The sequence below is a fragment of the Parasteatoda tepidariorum genome, chromosome 4 (assembly GCF_043381705.1).
Source record: "Parasteatoda tepidariorum isolate YZ-2023 chromosome 4, CAS_Ptep_4.0, whole genome shotgun sequence".
Taxonomy (NCBI): Eukaryota; Metazoa; Arthropoda; class Arachnida; order Araneae; family Theridiidae; genus Parasteatoda; species Parasteatoda tepidariorum.
The window spans coordinates 68791946-68808915 of NC_092207.1; the positions used below are offsets into that span (position 1 = coordinate 68791946).

Consider the following 16970-nt stretch of genomic DNA (forward strand, 5'->3'; position numbering starts at 1 on the left):
TAAATAAGAATTCTCACAAATGAATACAGCATTCACATCTATCCCACCTAAAACATAACTTCTAGCATGTAGCTCCGTAAGAGTTTTGCAAATGGCAATGGCGATCTTTAGTAAATGCCGTGGTGTGAGTCCGGGAACAGTTCGCAGGTAGTGCAAAAGGGTGACGTAGCCATGCGGTGGTTTGAAAGATACAGCATCGAGATCATCCCTCATCATTGTACGCTTATTAATCCCAGTACCTGAGAAATTCAGAATGAAATATTTAAATTGGAGTAATATATTATCATTAGTTACTTTGCAAAGTGCGTGTTTGTGTATGCGTTAATATGCTTTTGCATGTTTCCATTTAAAATATTAGATATAAATTTACATCTGTATTTTGACAAAAAAGGCAAAGTCAGTAAAAGTGAATTACTTTTCATCAATTTTAACCTCTTGATAAGCTGATTTTGTTTATTACTATGCTTTATTAACTGGTCTTCGAGGATTGATTTTCGCAGTCAAAATTTCAACCGTTTTCCGTTTAGCAAGAGCACTGAAAGTCCTGTGACTGAGTACAATACAAGTTTCAATAATTTTTCCATTACTTTCTTGCAGATTTTATCATAATTTTGCTTCCAAATAAAATTCATTGCTAATCAAAATTCCAATCACCATCTGACTAACTGTAGTTCTCAGATTTCCATTGAAACTCTGTGTAATGAAAAAAGTTTCATCACTTCAAGAGACGTGGGGAATATACCGATAATAATAGAAATCTATTTCTAAACTGATCCTTTTACGTTTTTCATTGTAGATCTGACAGAATAATTATTTTCCCACTTTAGTCCATTTGAAAAATGTAGTTTTTAAAACGTTTATACATCCTTTAAACATTTCATTATTTTCCAAAATGAATCAAAACCTCATAAGACTAAAGGATGTGACTAAAGGATGCAGTATAAACCACAATATATATCATTTTCCCCATACAAGTCTAACTAACATGGTTCAACTTATTTTGCTATAATCCGTTGCAAGTTAAGCAAAGACCAGCGCAGTATAGGATTTAAATAATCAACTGCACCTGCATATATTTCCATTTTATTTAGCTATCAAATTATATAATTATGCTTTCAAACAATGTAAAAGCTTTTGAAGGTTAAACTCGTCGGACCGAAATTTAATTTGTGCTATTTTGTATAAGCAAAAACGAGGTAGTGCTATTTCGTTTCAAGAGTTGGTGATGTTGATATTCGTTCGCGCTTGGAGCTTGGCATCCATTTAGCTGCATATAGGTGCAAACAGGCTCTCTCCATAGGGAAAATGGCTTTTTCCTTAACTTGCAAAAAAGAAATAATATACTTAATTTAACTTAAGCGATTTATTTTTAAGTGATTTGCTCCACGGGAGTTGACCATTTGAATCATTTTTAAAATGTAAAACAATACCATTACTAATTTTATTTAATTCCTTCCATCCTAAAGTTTATATTAATTATAATTTTTTTTCAGCTACTTTGGTTTCAATATAGTTTCATTTCTTAAAAAAATCGTGCACCTTACTTAACAGTGAACTACAAATTCAAAATGTCTATGGGAGAAAAACATTTTTTTAATCATTATGTTAAATTCATCCAAAAACTGAATAATATTTATCAGCTAATAAGAATTGAACAATCATCATTTATCTAAGAACAAAATTACATTCTAAAATAATAATATTAATGTATTTCAATGATAGCTCAATGTTTATGAAACTATTTCAACAATTGTAACTCTTTTCAATGTTTTTAAGTAAATTAGCTGAAAAAATCTTAATTCTGTTTCGAAAAGAAATTTTGCAAATAACGTTTGATCAACTAACTACTAATTCTACAAATAATTTGATGTTTTATTCATGGAGGACAAATTCTACTTTCTGGTACGTTAATTCAATTAAAACTCTCAACTACAGAATAACAAGAAAGACATGAAAAATTAAATGCATCGAGAAATTAAAGTTCAATGTAAATTTTATAAATTTTTCACATGAAATAAATCAATTAAGTTAACAATCATAATGTTATTCTACACTGCAAAAAATTCCGAATCAAATTACGGTAAAAAGGACTGGCACCCTAGGTGCAGTATCAATTAAATTAATTTTACCATGAAAAATCTTACCGTAAAATTATATAGCGTATATTTTACAGCAATAATTACTTAATTACAGTGATTTTACAAGAAATATTATTGCAAAAATTACGATAGAAAATTTTGCTCCGGAATTTTTTTTCAGTGTATAAACGTTACCATTCCGACTTACCCGAATTGCCAACTGTAGTATTGTTACTGTAGGATCCTTTTGTATCATTCACATTTAAGCCAAACTTTGAAAGTAATTTAGTATGAAAGTGTAAAGAAGAAATCGTGTAGATCAGTGGATTAGTCGCTGAATTAAGAGGTAAAACAAATATGGCAGTCCAAGCATAAACCTCCCCTTTAAGAAAAAGTAAATACATAACTTTATTTTACCCTTAATTAATTGATTAGGAATACATATTGTTAATGTGTACACATTATAGAAAAACAGGATGTTTTCAAAATATAAAAATGAACAAATGTCTCGAAAAGTACGCATAGGATTATGAATCTAAGAATGCACATGGGAGTATTTTTAGAAGATATATTCAGGCACCAAGATCAAAATTTTTACATTTCCAACAAATTCGACCCCCGTTTTTTATCATGGTTATAATTACAGTCTCATCTGTAAACTAATTTAAAAAAGCTAGTAAGTCACACAGAGAAACTTCTTTTCTGGATAATCCAAAACTGCAATAAAATATGGTAGTTATTATTTAAGAGTTTGAAATTACCTCACCGTACCTCTAGAAATCATATTTAAAGAGGTCGAGATAGGATGCATCGTTTGAAAATGTTTCACACTGGTCATTTTTTAGATTTTCGATTCGATGCATATTCCCCGACTATTTCTAGGATTTCTGAACAAACTGCTTGTAATAACCACTAGCAATTTTAAAAATATGCAAAAATTGAAATCATTAACATTTTTAATCAAAGTACATTTTTCAGGATTTAAAAATAAATTATAATATTAGTATCAAAATGCCTTATTACCTCTAAAGTTCAAAAACTCGTGTATTAAATAACTCATTAAATATCTCACACCGGAAAGTGGAAAAATTTCTTATAGTGAAGTTATCCTTTAGTGCATGCAATATTATTTCATATAAAAACAGACTATACATTAATCAATACCTTTACAAAATATTTTCGATAGACAAAATTGAAGTTTAGTAAGTAAATTATTTAATCTGTTCACAACTGTGATCAACATAAATTACTAGAGTATTCGAATGAATATATTACATTTTTAACATTTTAATAACGTTGAAAGAAAGAAATGATTCAAAATTCATTTTAAATTATACTTTTGATGAATGTTTATAAAAATACATGAAAATAAAACGTGAACGTTATTTGGGTTATTTTAGTTTTGAATATTTTTCAAATTAAATTTCAGTTGCAATATAAGTAGAGGTACCACTTAATTTACATCGCTGTAGAACTGCGCAATGAGCTATTGGCGACGGTCTGGAAAACATCCCTCAGGATGATCTGAAGACTGCCATCATAATTTTCATCCTCTGTAGAGGGGGTGACATCCAGCCTTGGCAGCTCTACAACCTGTGCTGGCTGCCAAGTCGAGTGTTTCACTGTAGAACAGTTTTACAAGGACCGATATCGCCAACCGTCAGACTAATCAAAGTGAACTGATCAAAGTGGTCATCCACTGACCATTAAATTTCAGCTCTAATGGTTAAAAATATAAATGGAACAACAACGAAAAATAGCGTCAATTTATACATCAATCAAAGACTGCATCCAATATGTAGTTCTTTGAGATTTGCTTACTTTATATATATATATAGATAGATATTAAATGTATGAAAATTGGAGAATATATATTTCAATCAAAATTTATCATGATGTTTCATTAAATATTTTATAAACTTTTCTTGGTGCCACTCTGTTTCAATGGGACGTAGAATACCTCAAACCACAGTATCTATATTAAGTTTCTTAACTAGTGTTTTAGTCTTTTATTACTACAGTACTCACTAGCACAATATCAATAATGTCCTCTACCACGATTAATTAAGCATATTTGGCATCAATATTAATTGAGCAATTTTTACAAATGCCTCACCCTGAAACGAAGCAGTACGAAAAAATTCCAATAATTGATTTTAATAATGAACTGAAAAAGTATAAATCTTACTATAAACTGAAGTAATTTTGCAAATTTTACTAAACAAGATTTTTGGTAACCGTTACGTTTATCAATGAAACAATAGAAAAGACAATTATCCAATAACTCTCCAAAAAGATTGTTCGGGAATTTCACAACAGGCCATGAATCTCATTTTTGAAAACTTGCAAAATTGCCTTGATTAAGGGTACATAAATAAAATTGCTTGTTTACCAGGTATATTGACACCAAACATGGCTAGCAGACCCATGACAATTACAGGACACCAACACATAGAATTCGTCAGTGCAATCAGCGCCATCTGTCTGCCTATTTTATTTTCCCTCGGGTGACGAGCCATGAGTCGACCCATGTTCTTATAAGACTTCTTAATAGTGAAATACATATACATATATGAACCAACAATTACAAGAAATCCCAAAACATTCGTGCAAAAGAAAATTGCAACAGAATACTCCCAACCAGCTGGTCTGTGATTCGTGATATGAAGAGCCAAACATACGCCAGAACGTGCATAAAATTGCCCCTTGAAGTAAGGTTCAATTACCAAAGGAATCGATGCCATTAAAACGGCAGAAATCCACGATAACGCTATAAGTCTATGCGTAAATCGTATACTAAATCTTTTATGCGACAGAGGAAAGCATAGGCATATCAAACGGTCTAGAGTTATGTAGGACAGTGTTTGTACGGACACTTCACTGGACATAGTGGAAAGGAAACCACAAAAATTACAAAGACCGCTCCTTTTCCATCGGTCAGAATTCTCAATGTAGATTCCTCTGTAGTGGACATCGACACTGGCGATGATGATAAGGTAAATGCCCATTAAAAAGTCAGCACATCCTAAGTTGAGAATGAGAGTGGAGCTTATTCTGTTGGCATCTTTTGTTTTGATTCTCCAGACGATGACGAATAAGTTTCCCAAGAAAGCCACCACACCTAGAACCCACAGAAAGGATCTTTGGACTGGAGTTCTCATCAAGTCTGTGCATGAGGATATGACATCAGCTGGGGGTTGGCAATTGCTGAATGGCACTTTTGGAGAAGCTTTGCAACAGAATGTATAGCTATCACTTTTTCTGAAAATTATGAGGATTATATTATTAAAATAAGTATTGCTAAAACACAATAGTATTTTTAAAAGTTTTAAACTGATTTCTTTTTCAAAGTTTGGTTTCAAGGCAAAAAAAATCAATTCACAATATTAAAATGATATTTATCAAGAACATATTTGCAAAACTAAACTGCATATACTGCATATATAGAGAGCCAATATCTCCCCATAATATAAACCTGTAATATTCAAACTCGATCAGGTATTATATTATAACATACTATACTACCATACCTAAGGAAATTATTATAAACAAATTAGAGAGCCCAGGAAATAATTATACTCATCAATACATTAAAAACTAATACTAAGCATAAACTTGCCAAAAAAATAATCTAACTAAAACGTGAATAAATCTTATTGCATAATATTGCATTCTAGGTTGGTTGGTTGGTGTCGTATCCTCTATTGAATCATATTTCATGGTGTGCTTGAATAGTTTTTGTTATTTCTATGGCATTAAAAGAATACAAATCCTCTTCTGTGGGGTAGTTTAAGAGGTGAAGGCGTGTAGCGACTGCAGGGCAGTTAAAAACATGATATGGTGTCAGTTCCACATTAAGGCAGTTGCCACAGTTTTGATATTTTCTAGTCTTATCTGTAGAAATTTTCATGTTTTTATGATGTTTTGTTCTTAGTCTGATGAGAGTAGTGGCTGTCTTCCTATAGATGTCAAGATTAGTTATTTGATCGTGGGCTTTGATTTTTAAAGGGGTGAATAGTCTTGACTTTGCAAAAGCATTTGCATCTGCCAACGTGGTTGGGATTGAATTTTGATTTAGATCTCTGGCATTTTTAGCCAAGAAATCAGCTATTTCATTGAACTCTAGGTTCACATGGGCGGGAATCCACTGCAAGAAGCAATTTTTCCGGAGACGCTGAAGTTATTCAATGATATTCAGGACAAGGCTTGAGGTTAATGCATTCTAGGATAACTCATGTATTAGTAACTATTTCTTTTTGTCACAGTGACCTGCGACATTAAAAAACGAAAAGTGATTTTGGTTAAGCCTAGAGTAAACCATGACGTTTGAATTACTAAAAAATTAATTACTAAAAAATTAATTTCAAAACATGAAAGTGAGAACTAAGTAGGGCAGAATTACTTCCCTAATACATGATTTTAAGTAATTCTGCCATTAAATTTGTTTGTATATTTTGTTATCTTGATTTTTTTTTCAACTTTTGAAACTTCATGATTAACTTTAAGTTTACCTGAATTCAGTATTCCTTTATCATTGAATTTGCCATGAAGGGTTATAAGCACGATAAAGCGTCTTCTTGACGTGGAATCTCTCAGTGCCAATGGAGAGATCAGATACGTAAAAAGCGAAGAAAAATAAATAAAATGGCGTTTAAAATATCTTCAGTATTTTTTACAACAAGGAGTTCAAAAAAATATGTCCACAGCCTTGAAATCTTAGAAATCCCGCATTTAGAGAAATTTTCAAGTTTGTTTTAGAAATAGAAAAATTTACTTTAAAGTCTCATCGGATTATTAACCTCTTTGTTTCATAATTTTTGATGCGTTATAGTTAAATAACAAATATGGAAATAGGTAATTAACTTGTAGTTTATTCCATCCTCTTTTTTTAATTTTTAATTATAAATCATAACAATTTACTATTTAAAATTAATATTTAATTTATTGATTTAAAACAAGTTTAAAGTAAGTTAGAACTGTTTGCAAATTTGTTTTAAATTTTTTTAATTCATTACAAAAAGCGGTTATTTACAATGTAGGAATTTAAAATTACGCTTATTTAAGCTAAAAACTACTATAACAAAGTATATGAACAGAAACCGTAGCTCTTGTAAATTTCTCAATTCAAAATAAAGCTCAATGTAATATAGTTTTAATTTTTATAGAATAAAATAAGTATTGAATGTACTTACAAATATTCTAAAGAGTCTAATCCTTCAAAAATATCCGATGTGAAATCAACAATATCGTTTCCAGTAATATCCCTTAGAAAAAAATTTTAAAAAAATTATAAATTTTGCTAAATTGAAGCAACAACCATTTTCAAAAACAAGTGAATTTACTTACAATACAGTAACTGAACTCAAACCGTGAAATGCCCCATCTTCTACTTTTTCAATTTTATTGTTTTGCAAACCCCTACGAAAAAAAAAATGAATTTAATTGTAAAATAATTTTAAATGAACTCAGTCGTCTCGACGATTGGATATTTAAATCCATAAAAACAAAATTCAACTGATTGAAATAAAATATAACACTGCTGAAAGAACCCAACGTAATCAAATATTTATACATAAATATTAGTAACAAATGTGCATTAACATCTATTACATAATACACCTATTGCATAATACAACGAGTATATAATACAATTTTATGGGCCGTTGCAGCCTAATGGTTAGAGAAATTTGGAAGGGGGGATCCTAGAATAGCCCACCCAGTAACGATTTTTTTAAACATCACCAAGCAAGTTATTGAAATCTCTCCAAACTAGATTTCTGGAAGATATATATCTTAAACCTGATTGATTATTTTATATGTATACCTACGCGGAAGTTGGATTTCGTTAGAAAAGAGGTAAAAGGGTTTATTTATTTATTTATTTATGCTTCTGTTCTCTTGCTGTTAGAATCATCGTTATTATTTTCTTTTTTAACCGTTATTTAATTTATTACCGTTATTATTTCATTTTTTTAATATTTTTTTGTGTGGTACCGGTTGAAAATGGCAAGCGAATGGACGAGTGAATTTTTAACTTTATTGAATGCATGAACAGGGGAGCGAAAATATTTTTAAATCATTCTTGAAAAATTTCCTGTTCATGTAAGTACATCTGATTTCGCTACTCGCTTATAGATTTTGTTTTATACTGTTTTTTTCTTGTTATTTTATTTTATTTTCTGTTTTTACGTGTTATTTTTACTTATTGTGTTCTATTTTATTTGTTGTGTTCTACTTTTGAGTGCTCCTCGCACTATTGTATTAATATATTTTGCTTTGGCTATTGATACAATATCTGAAAGCACACTTTCTTGCGGATATACGTATATTATATCTTTTATTTTCCNAGGAAGTAGAAGATCAAGAAGTTTCATTTGGTAGACGAGACGCCCCTGGGTGGGCGCCATACTCTCCAAACTGGATTTCTGGAAGATATTTCGGAGAGTGTGTCTTTAGATTTTGCTGGAAAGAAAAGTTTCTTCTTTTGTTATTTAAGTAAATTATTTTTTTTTTGAATATTTTTTGACCATTCCTCCATTTTACATGCAGTCTTAAAGGATATACTTTAATTCAAAATGTTTACTCGAAAATACACCGCTAACAATCAAACTATATGAAAGGAAAAACAATGTTTTAACAGCATAGAAAAATGCATCGGGAAAGAAGTGGGCGTTTTTAAAAGGGCACGCTTGACGTCATGACAAGTAAGGAATCACTTTTGATTTCATCTCTCGGGGTGGAGATTTCGTGCACTAAAATGTCTGGTAGTTAAATAAATATATTTTTGTAAATAAAAACATTCTTCCAAGTTAATTCTTTAAGTTAAATTTGAAAATTATTTTCTAATGTAACAAACTCAACTTTTTTAACAATAGCAAATGAACAAAAAATGTAAAAAGCTCGGAAACAACAACAGCAGAAAATTTAAATAAAATATTTGATTAACAGTAATAAAAAGATTCCAAAATTTAAATAAAATTTAAATACTTACAGTTTTTCTAAATTTGACATCCCAGTAAACGTGTTTCTTTTAAGAACTTTCAGAGAAATATCAGTAAGATTCCTAAAATGATTAAAATAAGATTAATTGAGCTAGAAACCTATAATAAGGTATATAAATAGCAAAAACTTGATAATTTTTGAATAACATAAAAATATATTTCGATATCGATGATTAGATTTGTTAATTCTATGATATAAATTTTAAACAAATTTCTTTTATAAATACTTTTACTTTCATAAAAAAATATCAAATTCCTTACCGATATATTTTATAAAGGACAATAAAATATTTCGCCCGAATATTTAGTACTTTGTTATTTTATAAATATGTTTTCAAATAAAATTATGTTTTTTTTTTACTTGATATTAAATTATTTGACTTGGATGAAAATCACTACGTTCGGTGATAGGCAAGAGCTAATTTTTTAATTTCCTGTCCATACTATTTCCTTAAACTACATTGAATAATAACGAAACAAGAAATAACATACTCTAACATTACAGAATAATACTATTTCAAAATCATATCTGTTAAATTAGAAACCGAAAATGCTTAATGAAAAAAGACTATCGCATACATGTGAAGCTATATTTGTTAAAACAATTAAATATTTTCATACAAAAAAAAATGAATTTTTCAATCTCTTTAGTTAAGCACAGGCGCTTTAAAAATTATTCATTGTGATTTCCTGTTTTTAAATATAGGCAGTTTAGAAGTTGTCCTAAAAACTTTTATTATTAATCACATTTATTTTATATCATATTTTATTAATTCAATTTACTGGAAATATTTATAGAGAAAAAGATAACTTGTGCGACTACTGTTGATGGTACTCACAAGACAAGGAGACTCTTCAATCCATGAAATGCATCTGATGAAATGTACATCAGCGTTGGATTATTTTCAAGATTTCTGAAAAATTACAATAACATATTACAAAGGAAAATATCAAAACAGCTTAAAAATCAAAGTATAAATTAAGGTAAACAAATCTCTAACAATACTCACAAATACCGAACATTGTTTAATCCCTTAAATGTAAAGTTCGAAATAACCGTCAGTTTATTATGACTCAAGTCTCTATGGAAAAACATACAAATGTTTTAAAAAGATTAATCACGAAGTTGAAATAAATCAAAAGATCTCTCAATGAAAGAAAAAAACATTCAATTCTATTTCTAAAAACTGTGTAATAGTTAAAACATTCACAATAAACTGTTAAAAGCATACTTACAATTTGTATAAATTTCGTAGACCTAAAAATGCTTCTGGTGGTAAAACCGATAAATCATTGAACTGAAGATAACTAAGAACATAAATTAAAATGCATGGTAAATAAAAATTTCAAAAATTCTGGGAGAAATACAATCCTGTATGTTTTGTTCTTTATAATTAAATGGCATTAATATTTATTATTTGAAGTACAATTTAATTATTCTAAAATAAAAAGGAACTATTGAATTATTTTTAAGAAAAAAGTAATGCTATCTAATTCATTTTAGAATGTAGAAATATTAGTAACTACTGATTAAACCTTTTATTTGTTTCTTATTAATGAGATGAAATTCCTTCTGTAATTTTGAGAAAAAATATATAAACTCTATGAAAGTAAACTTTTTAAGCATTAAAATTTCATGTAAAAATTTGTATTAATGCATTAATACTAAAATAATCTATCAGTGTGCTTTCATGAGAAAGTACTAAGGTTTTCAGAATTTATTTAGATGGAAATATTTTTTAACTTCTTAAAGTATTACTACATAATATTTGGCCGATTTACATCGAACTTGATACTTAGCCGATTTACATCGAATTTGATACTTAGCTGATGATACTTAGCCGATTTGCATTGAACTTACATTTACATCGAACTTCATACTTAACCGATTTCAATTAGACTTGATACTTAGCCGATTTACATTGTACATGATACTTATCCTATTTACATTGTACTTGATACTTAACTGATTCACAGCGAACTTGATACTTAGCCGATTTATATCGAATTTAATGTTTGAATGATTTACATAAAATATACATATGGTTTTATACATTTATCATTCTTAACATATCCTTACCAAATTTAAAGTAGGAAAAGTATGCACATTACGATCGCAAATTATTATTTAAGCTAGGAAAAAGCAAATACGCTATCGAAATCTGCTGAATCAGTTGTAAAGAAAGATAGATAAAAACAAAAACTTTGAAACTAATTTGAATAATGATGAAAATTGGATGTGTTTTTATTGCTTACAATTTTTCTCCGTTTCTTCTAATATGGTTTTGATGTTTGCTTTCTGTCCCACTTTCCACATTAGTAATTTGTTAGATTTCTATAATGTTTTTTTTTATCCTTGCTTAAATATTATTTCGCAGCCTCTCAATTGTATGATTTTTGCACCTAATTTTTAAAAAGAATTCTAAAAATATGAATTCCACAGATGTTCTTTACGTAACACCCAGTATAATAAGAATCGAAAAATATTTCTTTAAAACTATCAATACCTTCTCTTTTAAATAATGTTTCTATAAACATAACCTTATTTCACATAAGAGAGGAAGAACTATGCTTGTAGTTAATTATTAAAATTCGCCATATAAACCATTAACCAATTAAAAGCTAGGTTGATTAATCTATATATTTGCGTAAAAATGAGTGTGTGCAATACTCACAGTTCCCCTAAACTCCAAAATCTTGAAAAGTTAGTGTTTCCTAAGTCGAGCTGATTGCAGCTAAAATTCCTAAAAATAATATAGAATTTATGATTAAAAATTTAAAGAAGAAAGCTTAGTTAAAAAAGTGTATGAAATAAAGTGTAAAAAATAATAAAAAATCAAGCAATATTTTAAATTAAGTTTTAGATGAGACAGATAGAATTGTTTCATAGAATAATTAACTTTTTTAAATTAATGTTAAATTTTATTATCTTCTAGTTCGTAAGTCTTTATTTTTCCATGTTCACTAAATTTCAAAAAGCGAGGAGAAGATATTAATAGAAAACAATCATTTAAGATTGTCTTCTGGCAGAAATCTTCCACAAAAAGCTATACTACAAAAAAAATAAATACTGCATCTCTGAAATTTTGTTTTCTATTTACAATAAAAATTTATTTAATTAAATTAAATTATAGAGAAAAATAGTTTTACAGTAAACTTACAGGCTTCGGATTTCGTTTGAAAGATCAGAAGGTAACAATGTTGCATTCGAGCCCGCGCATGATACAAACAAACCGATGCAGGTACAGTTTTCAGGGCAGATAAAATCTAGAACAAATTAAATCTAGAATAAAGACGGAAGTAAAAGACTGAGATTTATCTCATACATTTATGAAAAAAAATAACTGAATAAATTAAGATGCCTATAATTGAAGCAAGGCACAAAACCATCCCTTTCCCTCCCTTGTTTCTCAAAATTGTCTAATTTCGATTTTCGAAAGCCTTTTATTTCAGTTTTAATTTTTTTAATGATTCAAATAAATAAAAAAAAACATCTACACTGTTTGAAATTTCTCGGAAAAAATGGTTAAATTCCAATTTATGGAATGGTTATTTTACCATATTTAATCAACACAATCAAATAACCATAATTAAAATGGTAATCAAACTGTTAAGTTTGAGAAAACTGTTTATTAACTGCTTTCACCTTATACTGTCAAACAACCAGAATTTTATCGCTCCAACTAGAACCACCTCATGAAGCTATTTAGTTCTTTGCAACTGCGTACATATCATAGCCGAGTGGGCTAATATGTCAATCTCGTGGCCGGCAGAACTGGAGTTCGAGTCCTCGTGTTGACACCACAATATTTCCTCCATTTCCTTCAACACATGCTCCAATGCCCATTACCTTACGAAAAGCCGAGCTCCTATGTCTAGTTGAATAATTAATTTTTTTACGTTTTTGAAAAATGATAGTTGTAAATGGTTAAAAACCGTATAGTTTTGTATTCATGGTTTTATAACCATACTTTTTGTAAATGGTTTAAAAAACATAAAAGAGAAAATGTTTTTTACCGTAAACTTTACGGTTAATCGGACGGACAGACAGCTGCCAGTTATTTTACCATAATTTTAGAAGAAAAATTTTAACAGTGTATATAAAATATCATTCTATAATATATATACAGTTTTCCTGACCCTCTTACAGCACTGAAAAGTAACATTTTTCACTGGATTTGAGCCCCGTTTGATTGTTCTGTTTAGATAGATTGTTCTAAAATGCTTCTTTAAAAAACCATTGTGCAAAGAATAGGGCAGAAGATTAGTGTTACAGCACATGGCAGAAAACCTTATAACATGTGCAGAACTATAAGACTAAAAATCTATATTATATAAAACGCTAATACGTACGTATGTATGTATCAATAAAACCGATGATATTTCTTTTCTCGCGCTGGCAACAGTTTTCATTTTTAATTGGTTGGATTCGGCGCGCAAGAGCACGTAGTTAGCAACCAGATAACGATAACCAGAGTGAGCATTATCAGGTTGTTCAATTCAGGATCATGCACTAAAAACATGACAATATATAATTTAAACTCAATTAGGAATTAATTAATTAATTGAAGTGAGAATGCTTTAAAAGGCCGCTGTTGAATTGATATTTTTCTACTGGGAGCTACCTAAACGTCTAAAAAACGTTTAAGTGTTTGTATTGAATGCATTGAATTTTTTTATATTTCGCGTTTATTTATGCATTGAATTTTCACGCTTTAAAATGCAGAATATTAGTGAAGCAATATTTGATAATTTATTTTGCTAATATGTTTCTTATTTAGCTAATGTTTTGATTTTTTCACCATGTACAATCTAAATAGCTAATATACTTTTTTAAAAGCCAATAAGAACATTGGTAGAATTCTTCTACATAAGTACAATACTATGTCTTTGATGATAAAATACTATGTCTTTGATGATAATATATTATGTCTTTGTGCTAGAACATTGTGTTCATTGGCGAGCGAGCGCAGCGAGCCATGGTTCACGGCGTGAACCACATGGGATTGCGTAGCAATTCTCGGGGTTGGCGAGCGTTAGCGAGCAGGGGACGGAGCCTCCTAGTAATCATTTAAAGAATTTCTGAAAATTTTACACTTTCATATTTATTTGGAAGTTCTTTTGTTGAAACAGTTTAATAAGCTCTGAGATTTTCTGTTATATGTGTCCAACTTGTTTCTTATCATTTTGTATTAATCAGATGAATTTATCTTCAACTAGTATAATAATCTTAAACACATTGCTTTATTTTTTTCAACTCTTTAAAATTTGTAAATGGTTAAGATAAGAAAAATATTAAATCAAAAATTTATTATAATAACTACTCAAAACATTAAACTTATTTAAAATCATTCTTAATAGCTGATCAACAGTAAAGCGGAAGATATAGTATTTTGAAATTCATCAACACTGCTTGAAATTCCGGATCAAATAAAGGCAAAAAGTACCGGCACTCAGGATGGCAATACTTTATATTGTAAAACCCATTTAGCGATACTTGTTTCTGAACAAAAAAAATCTAGTATACGGAAATTTTTACATTAATAATTTCCGTAAAATCACTGAATCACTCTAATTAAATAAGATAGGTTGAACTCCGACCCACCCCAGGGGGGTATACGGCGATAAAAGTAAAATTATTACAATAAATTTCTCTAAAAACCAAAATTACAGTAAAATTTTGCCAAATGACAGTGGTGGTGATCAGTTAAAAATGGATTAACAATAACCCTTGACAATTAAAAACATGTGTTAAAAGCAATGAAACCCAATAGCGCCGGTGTGAATGTCGAGAATTAAATGATTATAATAATAAGGAAACAAGAGATAAAAAAAAATCTCAAAACTAAAATCAATGAAAGCTAAAAGTCCAAATAGTAAATATCTAAAAGTAAAAGTCTAAAAGTAAAAATTCAAAATGTAAGTCTAAAAGTTGATTAGTAAAAATTAACGATGACATGCTCTATTGTAGGTTCATGACTGGGGTCAGTTGATCTGGGGCTAGAATGTCCTCAAGGGTTTGTTTAATAATTTGAGTCACAATTTTCCTGCAGGTCAATATAGCGAAGAATTGATGTTCCTCTTCGCAAATATTCATGTGGGTTCCACGAAGTGCCCGGAATCTTGGACAGTGCTTAATTAGATTATCAATGTCCTGTCTCACTCCACAGTAATTGCATGAAGCTGATTTTTTGAAATATTTTTGTTGATTGGTCCCGAACACTCAGTGGCCAGTAAGGAGTTGGTTTAAATAAAAATTGGCCTGCAGGCGCTTAATGCTTGGGTCTTTAAAAAATTTACAGGTTTGTCTTCCCTTGTCACTAGACCTCCAGTCATCTCTCCAGCGGTTAAAAGTAATGTTCTTAATGTAAGATTTAATTTCGCATTTTTCACCCGGGATCTCAAAATCAATCTGGCCAAGCTTAGTGGCTTCCTTAGCAACCCAGTCGGCCTCTTCATTCCCTTCAATGCCTGAGTGTGCTTTAATCCAATTTATATTATAGTTGCTACTCCACATGGCTTTGGTGTCTTCTGTAAGTTTGAAGTGTTTGCGTGGGTCCTCCAGGCTCATAAGTGAAGAAAGGGAATCTGTGTAAATGCTTGCCATTGGAGAACCCTGGTTTTTAAGCAATTGGAGCGCTGTCTGTATCGCAAGGAGCTAAGCCAGATAAATACTGCAGTTGTTATTTAAACGTGCCGAGATGGTACTGATGGTTTTGCCATTTATCTTTATTACAACACCATATGCAGATTTGTTTATAAGTCTACCATTGTTCTCAGTTTGAATTCTCGACCCGTCTGGGAAGATTTCAATGCCATGGTTAGTTGGAAGAAATTTCCCCTAGGGCAACGCGAGAGAGTTTGAGGGATGAACCAGTTTGGGAGGTAGTAAGAGGTGATCAGGAAAGTACATATGATTTTCAAGCCAATTGAAGTCTTCTATCCTCCATTTCCAGATATTTCTTTTAATGTAGATCTCGTCAATGATTTTATAGTAGATTGGTTTTACTCCGGCCAGTATCTGGAGTGCATCAGTACTGACAGTCCTATAAGATTTGGTAATGGTAATAAGCGGAATTCTTTGAATTGATTTTAGTTTTTCTCTTATTTTGACTGTGTTTCTAAACCAGACACAGGCCGCATAGATGATGATTCTCTCGGTTGCCTGGAGGTAGATCTTATTAAATAAAAATAATTGTAAAAATTACGGTATAATATTTTACGGTTGAGTGGATTTTACGGATGATGCACCCAAAGTGCCGATATTTTATACCGTAATTTGATTCCCAGTTTTTTACAGCATACTTTAAATATGAATTCGATGTAACAATTTAATCATTCATACATATTTTTAAAATATATATACGTGTATATTCATAGTATTTATTTTTCTTAAAAGAATGGTTTTAACAGCTTACCACATAAAAGCTCATCGTCGCCAATTGGGCAATTCCATTCTCCGTTACACAATTTGTTTAGAGGTAAACAAGCACTTGAATTGTAGCATTTATATTTTCCAGGGCAGACGTAGTTACCTAAATATATATTTTTTTAAACTTAATACAATAAACAATTCAATAAATCTAAGATGTAGAAAAGTAAAAGTTGTCTTTGATTATATATTCTTTTGTTTTGTGTTTGACTCCGTAAACATACTTACCAGTTAAATGTGTTTCCGATGTAGTTTTAAATGTAGCCTTTAGAAAATACTTAGGTATTTAAAGCTATAATTAAATTTTAACGCCATTTTATTGCCAAATAAGATTTATATCAATCAAATTCCCTAAAGTAATACATTTTAATGTATATCTACCAGCTAATAATACAACTTTTAATCATCTCTAAGCCGCCAAAAGCAGAATTTATCTTCAAAACCATCAAACAAAATGTT

At 30.0% G+C, this 16970-nt stretch overlaps 1 protein-coding gene across 1 annotated transcript in view; it reads right to left on the minus strand.

The window, feature by feature from the left end:
- LOC107445139 (uncharacterized) overlaps positions 1-16970 on the minus strand; it is a gene marked incomplete at its 3' end in the record, with an annotated part of 82725 nt that continues 65755 nt past the window's right edge. The window contains 12 exon segments of the mRNA XM_071180002.1: positions 1-239; positions 2287-2460; positions 4471-5339; positions 7271-7342; positions 7425-7496; positions 9070-9141; positions 9919-9993; positions 10090-10161; positions 10316-10387; positions 11755-11823; positions 12241-12346; positions 16498-16614. Coding sequence (XP_071036103.1) covers positions 1-239; positions 2287-2460; positions 4471-5339; positions 7271-7342; positions 7425-7496; positions 9070-9141; positions 9919-9993; positions 10090-10161; positions 10316-10387; positions 11755-11823; positions 12241-12346; positions 16498-16614 — 2009 coding nt within the window.